Source organism: Phascolarctos cinereus, unplaced genomic scaffold (genome assembly GCF_003287225.1).
Source record: "Phascolarctos cinereus isolate Bilbo 61053 unplaced genomic scaffold, phaCin_HiC Scaffold_1;HRSCAF=81, whole genome shotgun sequence".
Lineage (NCBI taxonomy): Eukaryota > Metazoa > Chordata > Mammalia > Diprotodontia > Phascolarctidae > Phascolarctos > Phascolarctos cinereus.
The window spans coordinates 197220718-197242470 of NW_027555514.1; the positions used below are offsets into that span (position 1 = coordinate 197220718).

Below are 21753 nucleotides of genomic sequence, written 5' to 3' on the forward strand. Positions count from 1 at the left end.
CTCCTTGACATGCATTCCAGTTCAATTGTATCTGCTACTACATACCTTATATTTTCCTCTGTTTTCCTTTTCAATCTTTTAAAAAATATATTTCTTATTTTTTCATGCAATTATTGATTTCTCTATGGCGCATTCTAATTTCCAGGGTAAGGTTTGCCACTTCCATTCTAAGCAATAATTACCCTTACCCTATTTGAAGTCTGGTTTTTAATGCCCATCTTTTCCCCACCCCCATGTCTCCTCATTTACCATTGCATATCAGATTACAAATAGGATTAAGATACTAATCCTCCAGAAGGCCCATGTAAAAATATAAATGTTTCCTGTGATTCATCAGGACCCATTAACATGTTGATACAAATTAGTTCATCAGATTATCTAGCTGTCACCTAATACATTTCATGGCTCAAAGGAAGAAGAACAGTGGAAATCTATCTTTGGCAGCAAGGAAAGGTCTCTAGAGCATGAGGCTTGTCCAGGCTCCCAGTGAGACTCTGGGCAGCAAGGAAACTGTAAGAGGGCTCTAGGCCCGAGGAACAGAGAAGAGAAGAGTCACCAAGGGAGAAAGTGGTTCTGAAAGGAGAAGCAGGACAATGAAGAGAAATTCCATCTATTTCACAATTTTGCCTAATGTGGGATTTTGCTGGACCTAGAAGTTAGATCCAAGAGTCCTTCACCCAATTCTTAAGTTTAGGAAGCAGAACAAGGAGCCAATGAAGATTCCGAGGGGAAACTTGAGAACCAAGCATGCAGAAAGAGCAGACAAGGAGAGAGATGAGCACTAAGAGGAAGATGGCAGACTTACCGGGTACAGTGTGGCTCTTAGCTCCAGGTACTGCACATTGTCCTCATAGAACTCCTCCAGACTTCTAGCGAAATACTCTCTAAACACTGGCGCATAATGGACAAGGCCTTTAACAGCAATAAAGATGTTTTCAAACCTTGCCCAGATGACGGCTTGATCTGAGTATGCTATCTCAGGGTTCTCCAGCACCAGGGTGAAGTTTCTCAGCAAGCTGTCATGAAGCAAAAGGGAGTCATGCCAGGTTGAAGCTTCAGGTAAGGAAGCTTGTGAATTTCCTTATGAAACTGTGCAACATCGGAGCCATACCTACATGTCTCTTGCATGGGCCCAGAGGAATCTATCTTTCCAGTAAGGGGAAGGCAGAGTTGAGTGAGGGAGGAGTCACGGTTTCCCTTCCTAGGAACTTATTTCCCAGAATTCTCAGAAATGTCTGAAAGGCTCAGAATCAAAAGAAGCAGAGGTTTCCCTCTAACCAGGGAAATTTGGTGTCTAATGTTCTGTTCTTTCTCATTTCACATCCCCTCAGGACTCTTAGGCATTTTACTCGTTATTTTACAAGTTATTTTGACTTTAATGGAGAGCTGCATTATAATGTTCTATAGAAGGTTTGTGAAAACATAATATATCATAAGTACCTTAAGACTGAAATAATTTCTTTTGCATCCTCTCACAAAACACATATGGATAACTTACTTTATGCTATAAACATGTTCCTGAAAAATTATCTTATTCATAAATCAAATTGGATCAAATTTCTAGCCCAATGACTACTATTTTATTTTGATTTTCAAATCATGTTTTAAATGCACCAGAAGAGCTTGATCTTACAGGTTTTCATGTAGGGAAATTTCTTGAAACAAGATACATTAGATGTACTATGTTCTCTACACACTAGGCCCTAAATGAATGCTTTTGATTAGCTAACTAAACTCAGTTCTAAAGCTGAGAGGCATCCAACCTTAGATCCTTACTAGCTATGGAATATTCAGCAGACCACAGTTTATTTGAATCTCAATTTCTTTATCTACAAAACAAGTATAATAATGCCTCTTGTTCTGCTTACCTCATTTTGTAAACCTTAAAGCTCTATATAAATGTCAGACAACTCACCTGTTGTCAAACTCAGTGACATTTTGCAGCTGCTTCCTATACTTCACTAGCAAAATCCACTCAGAGCAGCCCTCTGGCTTTGGGGTTGGAGGGGCAGGGTCAGCAAATATGAACTTCAGGTTGCCGCTTGGAGTGAAACAGAGATGGCAGTGGGGTCTGTAGGTGACATTCCTCACCAACCAGTCAACACTCAAGATGCCAAAGTCATGGACGTGTAAAGCAGCTCCTGAGAGAGGAGACAAAACTACAGATTAGAGGACATAGGTCAGGGATGGGGAACCTGCAGCCTAGAGGCCCCATGTGACCTTCTAGGTCCTTGGGTGTAGTCTTTTGACTGAGTCCAAGTTTTACAGAACAAATCCTTTTATTAAGGGGATTTGTTCCGTCAAGTTTGGATTCAGTCAAAGGGCCATACTTGAGGACCTAGGGCCACACTTGAGGACCTAGAGGGCCACATGTGGCCTCAAGGCCACAGGTTCCTCACACCTACCACAGGTGATATCTCACCTAAGTGAAAAGTAGATGATCATGTTGCTCATGCATAGAAATTCTCATCCTGGCCAAATTTCCTTGGATCCAAACCTTGATGGAAATTTCTGGCTTTAGCTCTAGACCTGTAACTAATCTCTCAAAGTCCTAGCTTTTTTTTTCTGTCTAGAGTCTCCTAAAACCTACTTTGTCTAGTCCAGGAAGGAATGCCAGTGAGGTATACTTGCTTTCCAAGCAATTGGCCAAGTTGAGCTTTGGAGCATCCTGCCTGTGTTTTGGGAAGCCCCTGATCATTGAACACAACTCCCTTTGCTCCAGCTCCCAGAGTAACACTTCCTAAGGTGCCTTCTTCATCACTCAGAAATTCCTAATTTAGGGCTTCAGTGAGAGAATGGCTCTGCCTTTGGGGGATATTCTCCTGAGATAAAAAAGGAATAACAGTGGCAGTCTGTCCCTGGAAACCTGTTTGGGCAGACATTTTTCCAGCCCACTTTATCCTAGAAGTTCATCTGGGTCCAAAGATCTCAGCTGCAGCCTCATACTTCTGAGGCTCCAACAGCATTGTTCAGTGGAGTCTTCTTAAAGGCAGGACTTTTGGCTTCCAGTGTGGCATTACTGATCACCACCCTCACCTACGTTTTTAGGTCTATGGGGGAAAATATGGGGAACAGGGAAATGTAGTGATATAGTTCCCCATTGTGTCCCATCCTTTTCTTTTTTTTTTTCTTGTTTTTATTTCAATAAATATTTCCCAATGACACGTAAAAAATTTTAGCATTCTTTTTTAATATTTTGAGTTCCAAATTCTCTCCCTATCTCTTGCCCCTTCCCCATTCGTTGAGAAGGCAAGCAATATGATATCGATTATACATGTGAAGTCATGCAAAACATATTTCCATATTAGCCATGTTGCAAAAGAAAAAACACTAAAAAAAAAAAACCAAGAAAAATAAAGTTATGTCCCTATTTTTTCCCATTCAGAAGTGGTAACAGAGAAAAGAATTCCAAAGCAATAGTTTTAATTTCAGGTTCTTCAGATAACTCAGTTTCCCATTTCTTCATGAGCTTAACCCCTAGATAAGTTTACCCTACCCCTACATAAAGGCCCCTCCCTACCTTTTGGCATCTTCTTTAAGACATGGAACACCTTACTTTCTTCAATAAGCTTCTTGGCCCGGAAGAAGTGCATGCTAGGTGGAAACTGATTTTTCTCCATTGCCTGTGTAATCTCTGCATTTTTGAGGGCCATTAGTTTCTCATTGGCCAGCTCTTCTTGATCTGTTAACAATAGCTCCCCCCCAATTTGCAACATCTCTTCTTTCCTTATAAGAGCTTTCCGGTAATCATCTAAGGGAAGGGCTAAGCAGAGAGAAAAGACCATTATGGCCAGCAGCACGGCTAACCATTTAATGTGGCCAGTCAGCAACATGGGGACACCTAGAAAAAGAAGAAAGACTTGGGTGAATACCCATTGTGGGTAAATCAAAATTATTTGAAATCAAGCTGGTGATTTAAGAGGTAAGAAACTGATCAGCTGGAAATGAAATAGCTAAGGGAGTGCAGTTAAATTAGACTGAAGAATAAAAAAGAACAACTAAAGGGATAGTGGAATATTTGAGAACAGTCATCCAATTCACTGGACCCTACAATCGTAATGTTGTATATGCATACCACTTTATAGCTTTTGAAGTGTTTTGTTAATCATTTCATTTGATCCTTGTGACAACTTTGCGAAGAAGGGCAGATACAATTAAATTCTTATTTTACAGATGAAGAAACAGGGTCAAAAAAGTGAAGTAACCTCCCCAAGGACATACCTCCCCATGGTCAGTGAGTAAGTGGTAAAGCCAGAACCAGAACACAGGATTTCTGGCTTCTATTCCAGAGTTTTCCCCATTATACCATGTTGCTAAAACTCAGGGATTTCGTTTTCTTAACCTCCCATCTTAGGTGAGCCACTTTACCCTTCTGAGGTTCAGGTTCCCTAATCAATCCATCAATTACTCTATGTAATGGGGCTTGGAGTATGCCCAGATACCCTAACATGAAGGTACCCTGCATCCTGCATTCTCCTACCACATGGGTGAGAGTGGTCTCCTTCGATTTGCTACATCACAAGAAAAGGCTGTATTTTTTAAAACTGCCAGATTGAGACAGTCTCTCTCTTTTCCTACACACTCTTTCCTGTTGCATCCAGAGAGTGAAGCTCAGTTTCTCCAAAGTTGCCATTAACTGAACCAGGAAGAGGGGGGATATTTTCCTCTCCCTCTCTCTCTTTTACTCCAGCTCTAAGAAATGGGTCTGGAGTCTCCATTCTGTTTCTTTTGTCCTTCTCAATGTAAGGTGCATAAGGTAATGCCCACCAAGTCCAGGAGTTTGAGCCATGGTGATCTTACAGCCAGGATTCTACCCTGGAATTCATCCAGCCCAGCAGGGAAGCAGGGAAAAACCAGGGTGCCTGGAACTTAAGCCCAAGGCTGGTTTTGGACCGGAACTGTGCTCTATAGAAACTGAACTAAGTTGTGAAACTGATCTGCTTCCCTTCCCCAGAAACTAATGTAGTATGTGGTAGAGGGTAGAAGATCAAGCCCTACATGTTCTGGGAGTGTTTATATTTGTGATTATGCCTTTTAAAGTAAAGTATCTAAAGTATTCCTTTGCAGAAATTAATCTATTAGTGGCTAAATACAACTAGGGTGCAGAGGACCCTCCTACATTTGGTGTAACATCATGATGGGGGCTGAAGCCATTCGCAGGCATCCTAGATAATCCCAAGAATCTTAAGATTCCAAACGACCCTGAGGGAGGGAAGAAATGTAACACACCTGACCTTCAGGAAGTGATAGTCAAGATAATTAGTGTTACATATATATTTAGCACCTGTTCAATATATTGCATTGAATGCTGTCAGGATAACGCATTGCTATCTATATTTTCATGTTCATGTCTTATTTAGGAGCTCTATGAGCCTAAGTAAGTTATTTAAACTCTGAGATTTAGTCTACTTACCTGTTAAATTAGGACAATACTTGCACCTGCCTCTCAGAGTTGCTGAGAGGAAAACATCATAAACCTTAATTTTAAATTAGCATGTTACAATATTAAAATTCTTACTATTTTCTCAGTCAAGTGGTGGTACCCCAGAGCACCAAATAAATATTTGTTGATGATAAAGTATTGAAATATTAGCCCTAGGGCCTGTAAGTAATTAGCTAAGGGTGTGATGGGGAAAGTACAAGACAATAACAATGAAATAAGCTATGAAACCGTGCAGGTGGAGGGTAAGCCTTCCACTTAGGGTGGTGATGAGCTATAAAGAATGAAAATAACAATAAGCCTTTTCTGAAACAGAAGTTTTAAAGAAACAATAAAAATAGGAAAGGAGGGGGTGAGATAGTATAAGTTAGGCTTAGAATGTTACCAAATCTACTGTTGGAAGGATATCAAAAGCTATGTAGGTATTAGAGGAGATAGAAGAGGACAGAAGTCCTTAGGTTCAGATCTACTTTTTCTTAGGTCCCCCATGCTCATTAGGTGCCTTATGCTTGCTTCTCCTGGTGATATTACACAGGATGCCAACAAACCCTAGATCCCCAACCCTAAAAATATGGCAGCATCCCCACGAAGTTCTTTCCGTTCAGTAACCTAACATCTTAGCATTTTCTGCCTACTGTGTGAGCACACAGTGATAAACAGCCTATCTTCACATAGCACCATTTTCACCTTACTTTACTCTCATAATAATCTGTACTGTGGAAGACTTTAAATATGAAACTTTATAAAACAAACACCAACAAAAAGAACTAATCACTTATGCCTGTGCCATTCAAACCCTTATGTTACATAGGTCCTTGCCTCAACAAGTCCCTGGAGGCAGGGATCTCCGGATACCCCACTGAAAAAGATTCTCTACATGCTCTAACTAGCTCTTCTCAGAACCTGGTCCCACAGAACCTCAGTTACCTCAAGGCAGCTCCAGAAAATACAGACTGCAAGCTTGCTCACCCAAACAGCTGCTTCAACAGAATCAAAGTGAGCTCACCATCTCATTTCACTTCCTTTGAGGAAGTTTCACTTCACTCAGTACATTCAGTTTCACTTCAAGTATAGATGCCTTCAAAGGGGGGATGAAGGAGAGTGGAGGGGAAGGTCTTCTGAAAACCAAATAGTGACTGAGTCTAATTCCAAGAAAGTTAGAACAAAATGACAGAACAATAAGGTTCCAAACTCCAGAAAATAGGAACGGGATACTTACTATCAAGTTCACAATCCTTTTGGTAAACACTTTAATATCCAAAAAATTACTGTGGGTTACAAAGTAGATAAAATATAAAATGGGAGGAAGGTCTTGAATTTTATTTAATCTTTTTTTAGAAAAGGAAGATGAAGTGAAACTAATAGATGGAGACTGTCTCTTTTAAATGCTACTGTATATCTCATTTAAACTATGTCATTTTCCTAGTACCTAGCACAGTGCCCTTTCACAGTAAATGGTTAAATAAATATTTTTAAAATTTAATTGAATTTTCTCAGCCTAGGCCTAGCAGTGTAAGTCAGATTGACAATTTAAAAGAACCATGATCAATGGTACACTTGGAGAATCCTAGAGAATCAACTAAAAAACTAGTCGAAATAATTAACAACTTTAGAAAAGTTGCTGGATATAAAATATAAATCATTAGCATTTCTATATATTACCAAGAAAGTCCAGCAGCAAGAGATAGAGAAATTCCATTTAAAATAACTGTAAACAATATAAAATATTTGGGAGTCCACCTGCCAAGACACAACTCCATTTTCACCTTACTCTACTCCCATAATAATCTGTGCTGAGGGAGATGGAAATGACTTTAAATATGAACTACAGGAACATATTTATAAAACACTTTCCACACAAACAGTCAGATCTAAACAACTGGGAAAATATTAACCACTAATGGGAAGGCTGAGTCAATATAATAAAAATGACAATTCTACCTAAATCATACAGTGACAAGCCAAACTACCAAAATTTATTTTTAGAGCTAGAAAAAATAATAACAAAATTCATCTGGAAGAACAAAAGTTCAAGAATATCAAGAGAATCAATGAAAAAAATTTTGAAGGAGGGTGGTTTAGCCATACCAGATCTCAAACTGTTTTACAAAGTGATAATCATCAAAACAATCTGGTACTGACTGAAAAATAGAGTGGTGGATCAGTGGAATAGTTTAGGTACACAATACACAGTAGTAAGTGACCATAGCATTTGATAAACCCAAAGACCCAAGCTTTGGGGCAAAGAACTCACTCTGACAAAAACTGCTGGGAAAACTTGGAAAGCAGTTTGGCAGAAACTAAGTAGAGACCAACACCTCACCCCTGACATGGTCAGATTTGTGCTTTAGGAAAATCACTTTGGTGGCTGAATAAAGGATGGATTGGAGTAAGGAGAGACTTGAGGCAGGAAGAACCTGGCAGACCCATCAGCAGGAGATTACAATAGTCCAGATGGTAATGAGGAGGTGATGAGGGCTTATACCAAGTGGTAACAGAATCAGAGGAGAGAAGGGGTATGTTCAAGAGATATTGCAAAGATTAGATTGATAGGCCTTGACTACAGATTCCATTTTGGTGGATGAGAGATGGTAGGGAGAAAAAGATGACATCTAGGTTACACGTCTGGAGGCCTGTCATAAAGTAAGGCTATCAGTGGAAATTGTAGGTGATATTAAACAAAATATCAATAAAAATTTATTAAACTTAATAGGGCCCTTCTCCCTCCACCCCTCTCTATACCATGTATAGCCACCATTCTGGTCAACCATCGTAGGGACATTAGGGCTGGTTTCTTGCTATGTGTCACTTATCTGCTGAGAGTCCCCAAATTGGCTGCTGACCCAGAAGAACTAATGATGTAGGGTACCACACCTGGTAGAAGAAGAAACAATTTCTGGCTTGTGGGCCTTTTGGATTCAACCCTCCAAGTGACAATATAGAATTCCATCCAGGATAGAAGATAGCTCTTTTCTACACCAGGGCCCCAGGGGCTGATGCTCTCCATCCGGACTGTCAACTAACTAGCTAGGCTTGTAATAGGAGTCCCTGACTGCCTTCCTCTCTCATTTTGTGTTACTTGTCCTTTGGTGAGTGACCTCGTGAGCACTGGAAGGTTCCAGAAAGGCACTACAGCTGTAGCAGCAGCAGAATCAAATCTGAGCCAATGATTTCCTTAGCACAGGAGAAGGAAAGGAAGGGGATAAACATTTAATAGTACCTACAATATGCCAGGCACTCTGCTAAGTGCTTTTTACAAATATCTCATTTAATCCTCACAGCAACCCTGCGAGGTGGGTGTTCTTATTACTCCATTTTACAGCTGAGAAAATTAAGGCAAACAGAGGTTAAGTAACTTTCTCAGGATCACATAGCTAGTAAGTATCTGAGACTGGCTTTGGACAAAGGTCAGCCTGTATCTAGGCTAACCACTCTAGAGACTGAGCCATCAGTTGCATCATGATGAAAAATCACTGGAATGAAGATTAAGCATTTATCTAATCTAATAAGCATTTATGGTGCCTATTAGATGCAAGACACTGGGAATGCAAAAACAAAAGGAAAAAATAGGCCCTACTCTCAAAAAAGCTTATATGCCAATGGGGGCGGGGGGAAGTTGCCTACAATGAATAAATAAGCATATACATAACTATTTGAAAAAAGAAACAGTTCAACGAACTAAGGGGATGAAGGAGAGGATTCTAATAAGAAGAGCTGAGTCTTGGAGGAGCTTAAGGACAAAGTGAGAAAGGAAGTGCATTCCAGGCATGTGGGAACAGCCTATACAAAGTTGTGGTTGTGAAAGTTAGAACGCTGATTCGGGGGACCACGGAAAGGTTAGTTGGTTTGAATATAAAGGACTAATGGGGAATAATGCAAAATACTCTTGGAAACACAGGTTGGAGCCAGATTGTCCAATGTTATTCTGTATAAGATTATTCAGTAGAAAGAAGACAGGTCTCTAGCATGGCACAGTAGATAGAGTACAGGGCCTGAGGTCAGGAAAACTCATCTTCATGAGTTAAAATCTGGCCTTAGACATTTACTAGCTGTGTGACCCTGGGCAAGTCACTTAACCCTCTTTGCCTCAGTTTCCTCACCTGTAAAATGAGCTGGAGAAGGAAATGGCATACCACTCTAGTATCTCTGGAAACCTCAAATCAGGTCACGACTGAAAAAACAACTGAATAAGAGAGAAGACAGCAAAAGGCTTCCTTTCAATGGAAGAAGGTAGGCTATGTTACAAAATGTTGAATATGCTGCCAAATAGGTCATTTTAAGTTGGTTTTGCTGAACTTTAAAAAAAAATTGGTAGAAGTAAAGGCTCAAAGAATAGAGAAGGAAGAGAAATATGATCTGAAATTAACATGACATAAAAACAAAAGGTATCAATAAAACTTTTTTTCAAACAAAAGTTTAGGCATAATTTGTAGCAAATCAATGAAAATTGGACATTAGTCCCAAAATCTGCTAAGCAGCTAAACTAGGAATAATAGTTGAAGATTACAAAATGTATTTTTCAATTTCCCACTTTCAAGCATTTCTATAAGGAAAAAGAAGTAATGGCTAAAGCTTTTGATATGTAGAAGCAAACTTAGAGGAAATTCCTGGAGAAGCTTTTTTCAGGCAAACATTGATATGTAAATCAACTGTGAACATCTTGTAGGACCACCTTTAAAACTCAGAATCACTAAATCACTAGGAGTTTCCATGTAAATGTTAGATTGGGTTAGTAAAACAAAAGTGGAAATTTTATGACCTGAAATTGTCACAGGGGATTGGGGGTGGGAGGATGGATGGGGAGCAGAATTGGGTTAGGGATTTATCATGAATGTTTCTCAAGATAAACCAAAATCCAAAAAGGTTGCTATGATCCACTGTGGTGGTCTCCATTAATCAGCACAATTATTAAGTACCTACTCTATGCCAGTCAAATGATCACATGAGATAACATTTACAAAGCTCTTAGTACAGTATCTGGCACACAGAAGTGCTTAATAAATGTTTATTCCATTCCATTCCATTCAGTTCACTGTACAAGATGTTGGGGAAACAATTCCTATTAATAAGGAGTTTACATTCTAATGAGGAGTCAACAAGAACATGTAAAAATATATACAGAATAATATAATAAGAATAAATATAAGGTAAATATAAGGTAGTTTGGGAGGGAAGGAACTAGTAATTGAGAGGAAAGACTCAGTTTCAGGGAAAAGGAAGTCAGCATCAAAAGACAAATCTTTTATTAATGCTGCACAGGGCCAGCAAAATGGTAACAGACTGGAGAAATTTGCAATTGTCTTCAAGGAGTTTGGAGGACAGACTCCAGATGGGACATCAGAATGACAAAAGTATTGGTATATTTCCTTCACTGAAATGATCATAGAACAATTTCAGGTAAATAAAGGCATTGATTCGACAAACAAATACAAGGTCATTTTGATTGACAATGTATGGTTGGGAAATCAATAAAAAAAATAACATTTCTATATTTAATACAATGTAATAATTGTAACATATAACAAATGTATATGTTATATTTTATATTGTATATATCCACTGATCTCTATTTTTCAACTAATACCAAAAGTTTTCATGACTGCTGCTTTATAATATATTTTGAGGCCTGGAAGTGCTATCCTCCTTCAATCCCACTCCTTTTTATCATTCCTTTGATATTCTAGATCTTTTGTTTTCCTAAATAGATTTTGTTATTATTTCACCAAGTTCTATGAAGTATTCCTTGGTAATTTGATTGATAGAGCATTAAAACTATAAATTAACTTTGGTAGTATTATCATTTTTATTACATTGACATAACCTCACCATGAACACTAAACATTACTTTAGCTATTTAAATTGTTTATTTCTTCAAGGAACATTTTTGTAATTGAATCTGTAGAAGTCTTTTGTGTATTTTGGGAGGTTGGTCCCCAAATATTTTATGCATTTTATAGCTATTTGGGCTAGGATTTCTCCTTGCTGTGTTATTATTGCATAGAAATACTGTTGATTGAATTGAAATCTGGCCTCAGATAAATATTAACTGTGTGACTGGGCAAGTCCACTTCAACTTTTCCCTCAGTTTCCTCAATTTTAAAATGGGGATAATTACACATCTACCTCCTAGGTTGTTATGAGTTTCAAATGATATAATAATTGTAAAGCAATGGTAAATTGTAAATTTGTAAACTGTAAATTGTAAAGCACACTGCTAGTTGATAGTAGTAGTACTAATAAACAGAAAGAAAAGATGGATAATAAAGAGAGTGAAGGGCATCCTTTTTGGAAAGGGGAACAAAAAATGAAATTTAGAAACTAAAATATGGGATTAAGTGAAGGAGAAGAAAGAAAGGTGGAATATCAGACAAGAAAAGTGGATTAGTGGGAAAGGGAACAGAGACACCGGGAACAGGGCCATCTTAAAGATTAAAGTAACTGAAGGAACATTATACTGTGTTTACAGCAGAAGAGGGAATTTGAAAATGACTTTTTCTGCACAGAAAATATGCATCTTGTATAAGAAGAGAAGTGGTCAAAAAATCTTTGTATCAAATTTCTCTAATAAGAGCATGGTATCTAAGATATATAAACAATCGGGCAGCTAGATGGTACAGTAGTAGATAGAGCATTGGGCTTGGAATCCAGAAGACTTATCTTCACCAGTTCAGATCTGGCCCCAGACATTTACTGGCTATGTGACACTGGGCAAGTCACTTAACCCTGTTTACCTCTGCTCCTCATCTGTAAAATGAATTGGAGAAGGAATGGCAGACCACTCCAGTGTCTTTGTCAAGAAAACCCCAAATGGGGGCAGCTAGGTGGTGCAGTGGATAGAGCTCCAGCCTTGGAGTCAGGAGTACCTGAGTTCAAATCCAGTCCCAGACACACAACTCATGACACTTACTAGCTGTGTGACCATGGGCAAGTCACTTAACCCCAACTGCCTAGCAAAAAGAAAACAAAACCAAAAACAAATGGGGTCACAGAGTCAAACATAACTGAAAAACAACTGACCAACAAAAATAAAATATTAAAGTTAAAAAGGTAATAAACAATAACTATCTAGAAGACTAAGAGTATTAACAAATGGTTCCCTCTCCCCACCGGGTTGCTTATGCAGCCCGTCATTGATCTATGCCCTTCCTCTGTTACTTTTATTTTCTCCATTTGCTCTTCTATTCCTCCAGGTGTCAGTTCCCCACAGGCATTCCTACTCCCCTTCCTGATTTAGCATGAGTAGACTTTTCAAGCACCAAATCCCCAAGACCACATCCAGCACAAAGTGCCCATCTTCCTTCAAAGAAAATCTTCTTGTCACCCACAAGAACATTTATCAGCGGAACCTCTTCTCAACACCAAAGCAAGGTCTCGCTCCTTTCCCTAACCCTTTTTAATCTTTACTCCCACCTCATGCCCCTGCATGCTCTTCTGTTCTGGAGACCACAGGGGTCAACTTCCCCTCACTGACAACCTTCAATTTGATGTGAGCATATCACACACTCTGATCTATCCTCCTTCTTTCCTCTCCCCTTTCACATACCCTTCCACTTTGTAATGTATCCCCCCCAAAAAAATTGATTCACCTGAAGATATTTCCATCTTCAACCCTATCTCCTTGTTTATATTCAGAAAAAAGTCTCCTGGGGCAGTAGATAGCGCAGTAGAGGGAGCACCGGCCCTGGAGTCAGGAGGACCTGAATTCAAATCTGACCTCAGAAACTTAACAGTTACTAGCTGTGTGACCCTGGGCAAGTCACTTAACCCCAGTTGCCTCATCAAAAACAAACAAAAAAAAAAAAGAAAAAGAAAAAAGTCTCCTAGTGGTCTCTCTGCTGTCACTCTTGTTGCTGTGGTCCTTAGCTACTACATCTGTTCATTCCTGCTCCATTTCTGTTGCCTGGGGTGTTTGAGAAGCAAATAATCTCTTCAGGTTTGTGTTTCTTTCTAAGAATGTTTCAAACTCCTCTTTATTATTAAGCATCCACATTTTTTCAAATATGGCGCATTAACAGTCTTGTGTTATTTACATTTTATTTCCTTTGTATGTGAAGGTCTTTTTCCTGATCACTAGCAAAACTTGTTTCTGAATTGACTTTTTAAATTTAACCAGTATGTGTATCGAAGTTTGAGGCCTTGGGAGTTTTTCTGGAGGCAATCTATAAATTATTTCAATTGGTATTTCATTATCTATGTTTAGAAATTCTGAGAAATTCCCTTGTATTATTTCTTGTATTACAGTATTCAGGTTTTTTTGTCTTGTCACATTCTTCTGGGAGACCTATGACTGCCGCTACATACTTTGTCTCTAAGATCAGTATGTTTTTCTTGGAGAGGAAACATTTTCTTTTAATATTGTTTTGTTTTGTTTTGTTTTTTACTTTTCTTCTTCTAGATTGTTCTTTACTTCTGTGTATTTGCATTACAAACTGTTATTCTGTCTTTTGTTTCTTTGGTGACATTTGCCATCACAGATTCCAATTTTTCTATTCTGCCCATAATTTTTGCTGTATAAACCATAAATCTTGCTCTCATAATTCTCATTTCAGTTTTAAACCACTCAGGAACATTGTGCTGTAATTCTGTGCTCTCCACAAATTGCACAGGTCCCTCTTTCTCATCAAGTTATTGGTTGTTCTTTGTTTTGCAGTATTTATTCACAGATGCCTGAACTTGTTTGCTAGATCTAAAGGTTTTATTTCCTTCTGCTGTTAATGTCTTCCATTCTGGTTTATCTGTTTATATTCTAAGACTTTGAGCTTTCTTCTTCCTGAGATCTTTGGTAATTTCAAGTGTTCCCCTGCTCCTTACCCCTTATTTTCCCCTATTGTTCACTTTCTTACTCCCTCCTCTCTAATGGGGCTGGATCTCAAAACTTCTCAGTCTCCTCCCATGATGGACAATTCACTAGACTAAGTCTCTGCCTCAAGTAACTTTTAGGGGGGCCATAATTGGCCCCAGCTGGATGCCGAGCTCTTTCTCTTAGACTTAGCGAAATGCCACAAGCAGCCCCTCCCCACCCCCCATACACACACAGTGCCTATCCCAGTGTCTTATCCTGCTCCCTCAGTTCTATAATAGTTGCTCTAAATCACCACTCCATCAGCAATACACTAGTGTGCCTATTTTTCCACAAGCCTTCCAACACCATCTATTTCCATCCTTTCTAATCTTTGCCAATTTTCTGGGTATGGGATAAAACGTTAGAGTTCGTGCTTTTTTGAATCTGCCTGAGGCATAATAAATTCTGTACCAGCCCCTCATTTTATTTCTGCATGAATCTTTATGTTTTAAGTATATTTTTGATAAACAACATAGTTTTAGATTCTTTTTTCCTCATTTATTTTGCTATCCTCTTCTGTTTTGTGGATGAATTCATCTCATTTCCTTCTCCTTCAGTCCTCTTTACTATGAAGAAGAGGTATGGAAAGAAAATTAATGGAACCAATATTAGTAATCAACAACTGAAATGGTTTATCCCTTTCCTCTGTGTGCCCTCACTTTATTGAGCCCAGATCCCAAACACTGGTTCTTATGTTTTTTTCCCTTCCTATTTTGTGATCTGCCTTTCAATTCCACCCTCCTTCAACTCTACTGTCTTTCTTTTTATCATTAAATTTTCTTGTTTCTGATCAGCAAAAAAGTGCCTTCTCATCTTCCCTCTACTCTCCCCTATTGAAAAAGAAAAAAAAAACTATTATTACCACGTATATGGTCAAGTCAAACAAATTTCCTCCTTGGCCACATTAAAAAAAAAAAGTCTCATTTTGCACAGTCTTTCACTTCTCTATTTCATTAAAGATCCATTTTGCCCCTGTGGGTCTGATACTCCATTTATCCTGAATAAGTTATTCTTGGTTTTAAGCCTATATCCTTTGACTTCTGGAATATCATACCCCAAGTTCTCTACTCCCTTACAGCAGAAGCTGCTAAATGATGTATCATCCTGACAGTGTCTCCTTGGTATTTAAATTCTTTCTTTCTCTCTACTAGCAGTATTTTTTCCTTGACCTGGGAGCTCTGGACAATGTTCCTGGGAGTTTTGGGGGTCTCTTTCACATATCACAGCCCCATTTATAGATTTTCAGGGTACTTACCCATCTCTCTGCTTAGCATTGTCGCCAATGCATCTATATTTCTGGAATAAGACATCCAACTTTTCCATTCCTCACCATTTTTTTACCCATTTTTACCATAGCTGTTCCTTTATTATTACTCAATTCCTATACTCATTCCTAAAGTCATTGGCTTTGCTTTGAGCTACGACATTCAATAAATATTGACTTAAAACAGGCCTGCACAACATACGACCCACGTGGCCCAACAAAGAATTTCAGGTGGCAAACAAAAAATGTAGAGGATGTAAAAGAAAGTAAAGATGTAAACAAGCGTTTTGTCTGTAGCCCACCTTCCACTAGTCATTACTGTGTCCGTCCTGTAACTCGGAGGGGGGTTGGCACTGCACACTCTCTCCTCTTTGTCAAGTGACCCGCAGCAACCAACCATCATCAGTCTGAGAGGAGTGAAGAGTCGTGTCTTTTCATTGTGTTTTCAGTCACTACCGGCGTTGAACAGGGATAAAGTGAGGGCAGCCACGCTCCAAGGGCAGCTGATGCCTGCTATGCGAGGAGCAGCAACAATGCAAGGGCTTCTTCCCCTCCCTCCCTCACTGCGCAGCCGCCCTCTAAATTACATGAGTATCTGGCGCACTCTCCAAGGTCAGACATCAGTTCAGTATTTTTTTTTTGTATGTGAGCAGTTGCTGTGAAAATTTTTTGGTTCTAACATCAAAGTGTTGGGGGCAACTTCATAAAATGGGTTATAAAAAGAAACAGAAAATCGAATCAAAACATAGAGTGTTTAATCTGGAGTGGACAAATAGATTCTTGTTTACTAAACAAGAGACAAAATATGGTGCCTTGTTTGCTGAGAAGTAATAGCCATTCCAAAGGGACACAATCTTTGTCGCCATTTCGAATCAAAACATCCTGACTTAAGCAAATTGAACACCAATGAAAAACATATTAAACGTCCAAATCGCTGAAAAATCTCAACGGGGAACACTGGTTTTTCAAGAAAGTAAACGGCCACTAAGGTTAGTTTTCAGATTTCTAAAGAAATCGATTTCAATCATGATTCCTGAGTATGATAAACTGATTGCTGACAAGAAGTATAATACATCCCATTAACTAAATATCAACAGTAAGAAAACCTGAAAAATGCATTAAAACTTGTACTACTTAGCAAAGCAATTTTTTAACATTAATATGATTTCATGATAAATAAAAATCTTAAGTAATAAGTGTAATTAATTTATATTAATTGAAATTTCCCTTTTTTATGTGTTTTATTTGCAAAATAGTTTAATCGTTAATTATACCTTTACTTAGAAAATGAGCAATGACAAACCTGTCTGCAGCCCGAAGAAGTTTAGCCTATTTTAATTGTGGCCCCTACCTACTTCCAAGTTGTGTAGGTCTGATTTAAAACAACTCTGAGGTACTATATCATACCTAACAGATTGGCTAACATGAAAAAATGGGAAAATGATAAATGTTGGAGAAGATGTGGGAAAATTGGTACACTAATGCATTGTTGGTGGAGTTGTGAACTAATCCAACCATTCTAGAGAGCAATTTGGAACTACGTCCAAAGGGCTATAAAACTCTGCATACTCTTTCATCCCGCAATACCACATCTTGGCCTGTATCCCAAAGAGATCATAAAAATGGAAAAAGGACTCACATGTTCAAGAATATTTATAGTATCTCTTTCCATGGTGGCAAAGAATTGGAAATTGATGGGATACCCATCAATTGGTGAATGGCTGAACAAGTTGTGGTATATGCATGTAATGGAATATTATTGTTCCATAAGAAATTATGAGCAGGCAGACTTCAGAAAAACGTGGAAAGACTTACATGAACTGATGCTGAGTGAAGTAAGCAGAATCAGGGGAACACCGCACACAGTAACAGCAACATTGTGCAATGATCAACTTTGATAGACTTAACTCTTCTCAGTAATACAAGGATCTAAGACAATTCCCAAAGACTCATGATGGAAAATGCTATCCATATCCAGAGAAAGAACTATGGAGTCTGAATGCAGATTGAAACATACTATTTTCTCTTTTTTTTTTTTGGTGGTTCTTTCTTGTGGCTTTTCCCTTTGGTTCTAACTCTTCTTTACAACATGACAAATGTTTAACATGTTAAATATGTTTATATAAATATGTTTAATATGATTGTACATGTATAGCCTATATCAGATTGCATGCTGTCTTGGGGAAGGAGAGTAGAAGGAAGAGGAGAAATTTTACAACTCAAAATCTTATAGAAAACTAAAAACAAATAAACATTTTTTAAAAGTTCATTTGCATTACAGTCTCAAAAAAATAAAAATGAATATTGATTTATTGAGCTCCTGTTATGTCTGGGTGCCATGAAAAATATAGAAGACACAGTCCCTGCCCTCGAGGCACTATGCACATAAAAACATAATTAGCAACAGAAGGCAGGTACAGGATAAATGCCATGGAAGTTGTATAGATGTTCAATGCTATGGGATTTCTGAGATAACTGTAAGACTTCAATAGTCAAGGAAAACTTACTTCACAGAAGAAACAGTCCCTTAAAGCTGAGTACAATTTCAAATAGACAGAAAGAAGGAAGGACAGCAGTTCTGTCAGGGCTTTACTATGCCTCAGCAGAAACTGACCATCTATTATCCTCTGTCACTTACCTACCTCCTATGCTCCCTTCCTCCAGAAAAGGAAATAAGAGGTATCCATATTAAAATAAATGAAGATTTTAAGTACTTAAAAAGTTATACTAGAATTCAAAGAAGGCACTCCCAGAACCATGAAAGCTGCTGCTAACATACAGATTTCTACTCTGAATTCCTGAACTGGGATGAAAAGGGAATATAAAGTACCAGGATAGTGGGAAATGAATATCCTAAGCAGGCCATATCATTGGATGATGGTCAAGATATGGAGTTGTACAGAATTAAAGAGGGCTTTTAGAAACTCAAGGTCAGCTGTGTAATTACAAAGACCACAGAAAGAGCTGAGAAAGTACATCTCATTAATAATAATAATAATAATAATAATAATAATAATAATAATAATGACTAACATTTATATAGTACCTCATGGTTTGTGATGCACTTTACAAATATTATCTGAACCTCATAAAAACCCTGAGAAGGTAGATTCAGTTATCATCCTTATTTTATAGATAAGGAATCTGAACTAGACATTCATTAAGTGACCTGCTCAAGATCATACAGCTAGTAAGTATCTAAGGCTTAATTTGAACTCAGGTCTTCCTGACTCTAGTTGCAGCATTCTATCCACTATGTCCCATCACTCCTTATCTCTGATGTTGTATATACTATCAGACAATGTTGATTGAGTTTACTGAACCCTCTTTTTCTCTTTCTTCCTCTATATTTGTAATAAGGGATAGCTACATGAGGAGGATCAAGGAATATATATCCAGAAAAGAAGGTTATATTTTTAAAATGATATCAACATAATAATATTTTTAACAAAGAAAAACTAAAAATAGTAAAAGAAGGGAAAACCTAGGGTGAATGATCAAAAGTAAGGGCTAGAACTAGGGTCACAGCTACTAATAGAAGGTGGGATTCCAAGGGTCTTCACCTTGCTCCAAGGTCTGTTATCTACTGAGTCAGTGAGGGACGTGGATTCAGACACATGGTTTCGACCTAATGACAATGAATGGGTGTACATTTGAGTCCCCCAAAGAAAATGACCTTATTCCTTTAAGGGCCAGAAAGAAATACTAAAAGCAATTATAGGGGCAGCTAGGTGGTGCAGTGGATAGAGCACTGGCCCTGAAGTCAGGAGGACCTGAGTTCAAATCTGGCCTCTGACCTAACACTTAACACTTACTAGCTGTGTGACCCTGGACAAGTCACTTAACCCCAATCGCCCCCCACAAAAAAAAAGCAATTATAGTGATCTGCCCAGCTCTTCCTATCCCAACCCTCTTGTCTTCTGTCTGTGTGTCCCTCCCTACCCTGCTCTCCACCCCCTCACAGGCAAATCCCAGTGTCATACTCAAGACAACTATAAGAAACATTAATCAGATGCTGCTTTTCCTACCCTCACCTGGGTCAGTCAGACTGGAGTCCTGCCCTTGTGTCCCCATCTCCCAATCAATATCTGACCCCTGAGCCTGCTTATCCTGACTCCTTAATTTGGGGTCCCTGAAACCTGCTGCAAGCTCTCCCTGGTGTCCTACTGCTGCCCTTTTGAACTCATTCCAACAATTGGTACCATCCTTGTTTACTTAAACTGACCTTTGAGCCAGATCTGCCTTTGTTCAAAGTAGTCACATTTCCCCTTCCCACTCTCCCGACTCTCATCAGTGCATGCCCATCCACCCAAACATGAATAGCTTCTGGGTGTTAGATCCTTCAACAGTTTAATGGTTGAACCCTATACCAAAAAATACTGAGAATGTGAGATTAAACTCATGATATGCTGCAAACATATGGAGCTTAATCCTCAAATTCCCCCCACTTTCTTGGTGGTGGTTATTCAGCCATTTTCAGTCATGTCAGACTCTTCCTGACCCCATCTGGAGTTTTCTTGGCAAAGATACTGGAGTGGTTTGCCATTTCCTTCTCCAGCTCATTTTACAGATGAGGAAACTGAAGCAAACAGGGTTAAGTGATTAGCCCAGGGTCACACAGCTAATAAGTGTCTGAATCCAGATTTGAACTCAAGAAGATGACTCTTCCTGACTTCCAGGATCAGAACTCTATCCACTGCACCACATAGCTGCCCAGTCCTTATAGTAACATTTAATTGGTTACCTGCAACACATGCATGTGCTGAAAATTGCCATGGACAAAGTTGAACAGATGTATGCTTAGAGAAGAAGCAGTGAGACCTCAGATGTGATCTTTGATGGAGAATCCTCCCTTGTTTTAATCCTTGGGTAATGACAGTGAAAAAGAAACCCCAAATCCATTCATTTAATTCACAACTTCACAGCATTAAAGTGTGTGGGCACATGGTCCTGGGAACAGAGATCTTAATTTCTTAATCCTGATGGCTAAATACAGTTGTATAAGCACTCCAGGTTTCCACCTTGGCTTCTGTCTGGTAAAGGGAATCAAAATGTTGGACACCCCTCCCCCACTAGTCTAGAGGAAAGAGATTAGAAGTAGGAAGGACAGAAGTGTTACTTCTCTAACTTGTACTTTTTCTCGTGGGTTTGGTCCCCAGAGGTAAGCTGATATCTTGGGTTCTAGGGGTGCCCTGTGGGATTACTCATCGGAAACAATAGCTCATGAGCTATTGAACCAGTGTTCTTCTCCTTAATAATCAGCTAATAGACACAATTCACCCTTAGAAACAAAACATCCCTTCCCATTCCTATAAACCTGAGATGAACACTCCCACTAATAAACATAGAATCCCTAGGAATGGTAGGCACATAGGGTATAACTCAGTGAGGCCTATGTAGCAGAAGCAATTCACAATTCCAGTACTGCAGGGCCTCAATGTTCTTTCTTGCCTGGGGAGTCCTCCCAAAGCCACCCACATCTTTGCTGAAGGGATCATTACACTGAACTACCAGGGTTTGCTCCTCTTCTCAGGTCGATTCATAAGGTAAGGGTAAGCTCTCTCTTGAACCCCAAGCTGGCCTCAACATTCTTTCTTGCTTCTTAAGTGGCTACATTCATAAGGTAAGGGTAAGCTCTCTCTTGAACCCCAAGCTGGCCTCAACATTCTTTCTTGCTTCTTGTCTTAAGTGGCTACACCTCAGTAACTTTGTTGGTCTGGAGTGTCTCTATCCTTCCACCGTGCCTCAAACTGTCTCTCTAGCTATTGGCTCTGCCTGCAGAATGAGGGAGACAGAGAGAATTTCTCCTACAAAGAAGTCTCCACAGGTTTCTTTTTGATTGCATTTACCTGCAAATCCCAAACCCACAATACTTTACTCAGACTCTTCTTCCCATGTCCTGGGGAATGTGGTTGGGAAGATTTGTGAGTGATAATCAGTCTGAGCACTACGTAGAATAGCTATTAAAAAGTGCCAGATGGGGGCAGCTAGGTGGCGCAGTGGGTAAAGCATTGGCCCTGAAGTCAGGATGGACCTAAATTCAAATCTGTCCTCAGACGCATAACACTCACTAGCTGTGTGACTCTGGGCAAGTCACTTAACCCTAATTGCCTCACCAAGTTTATAAAAAAAAAGGAAAAGAAGTACAAGATTCATGTGTGTGGCTAAAATGTGGATTGCTTGTGAAATGATATGAAATAAAGATTG

General features: G+C 39.0%; 1 protein-coding gene across 2 annotated transcripts in view; it reads right to left on the reverse strand.

The window, feature by feature from the left end:
- The window catches only part of ADA2 (adenosine deaminase 2), a 145888-nt gene that overhangs the window by 34649 nt on the left and 89486 nt on the right, over positions 1 to 21753 (reverse strand). The window contains exons 1-4 of one of the 2 annotated variants that reach the window (XM_021001746.2): positions 6368 to 6459; positions 3521 to 3841; positions 1916 to 2141; positions 806 to 1016 (exon numbers count right to left, since the gene is read on the reverse strand). In XM_021001746.2, coding sequence (XP_020857405.1) covers positions 806 to 1016; positions 1916 to 2141; positions 3521 to 3833 — 750 coding nt within the window. In that variant the 5' untranslated portion in view covers positions 3834 to 3841; positions 6368 to 6459. Of the gene's footprint in view, positions 1 to 805; positions 1017 to 1915; positions 2142 to 3520; positions 3842 to 6367; positions 6460 to 21753 lie in introns of those variants that run through there. The other variant, XM_021001748.2, reaches the window with a different exon arrangement.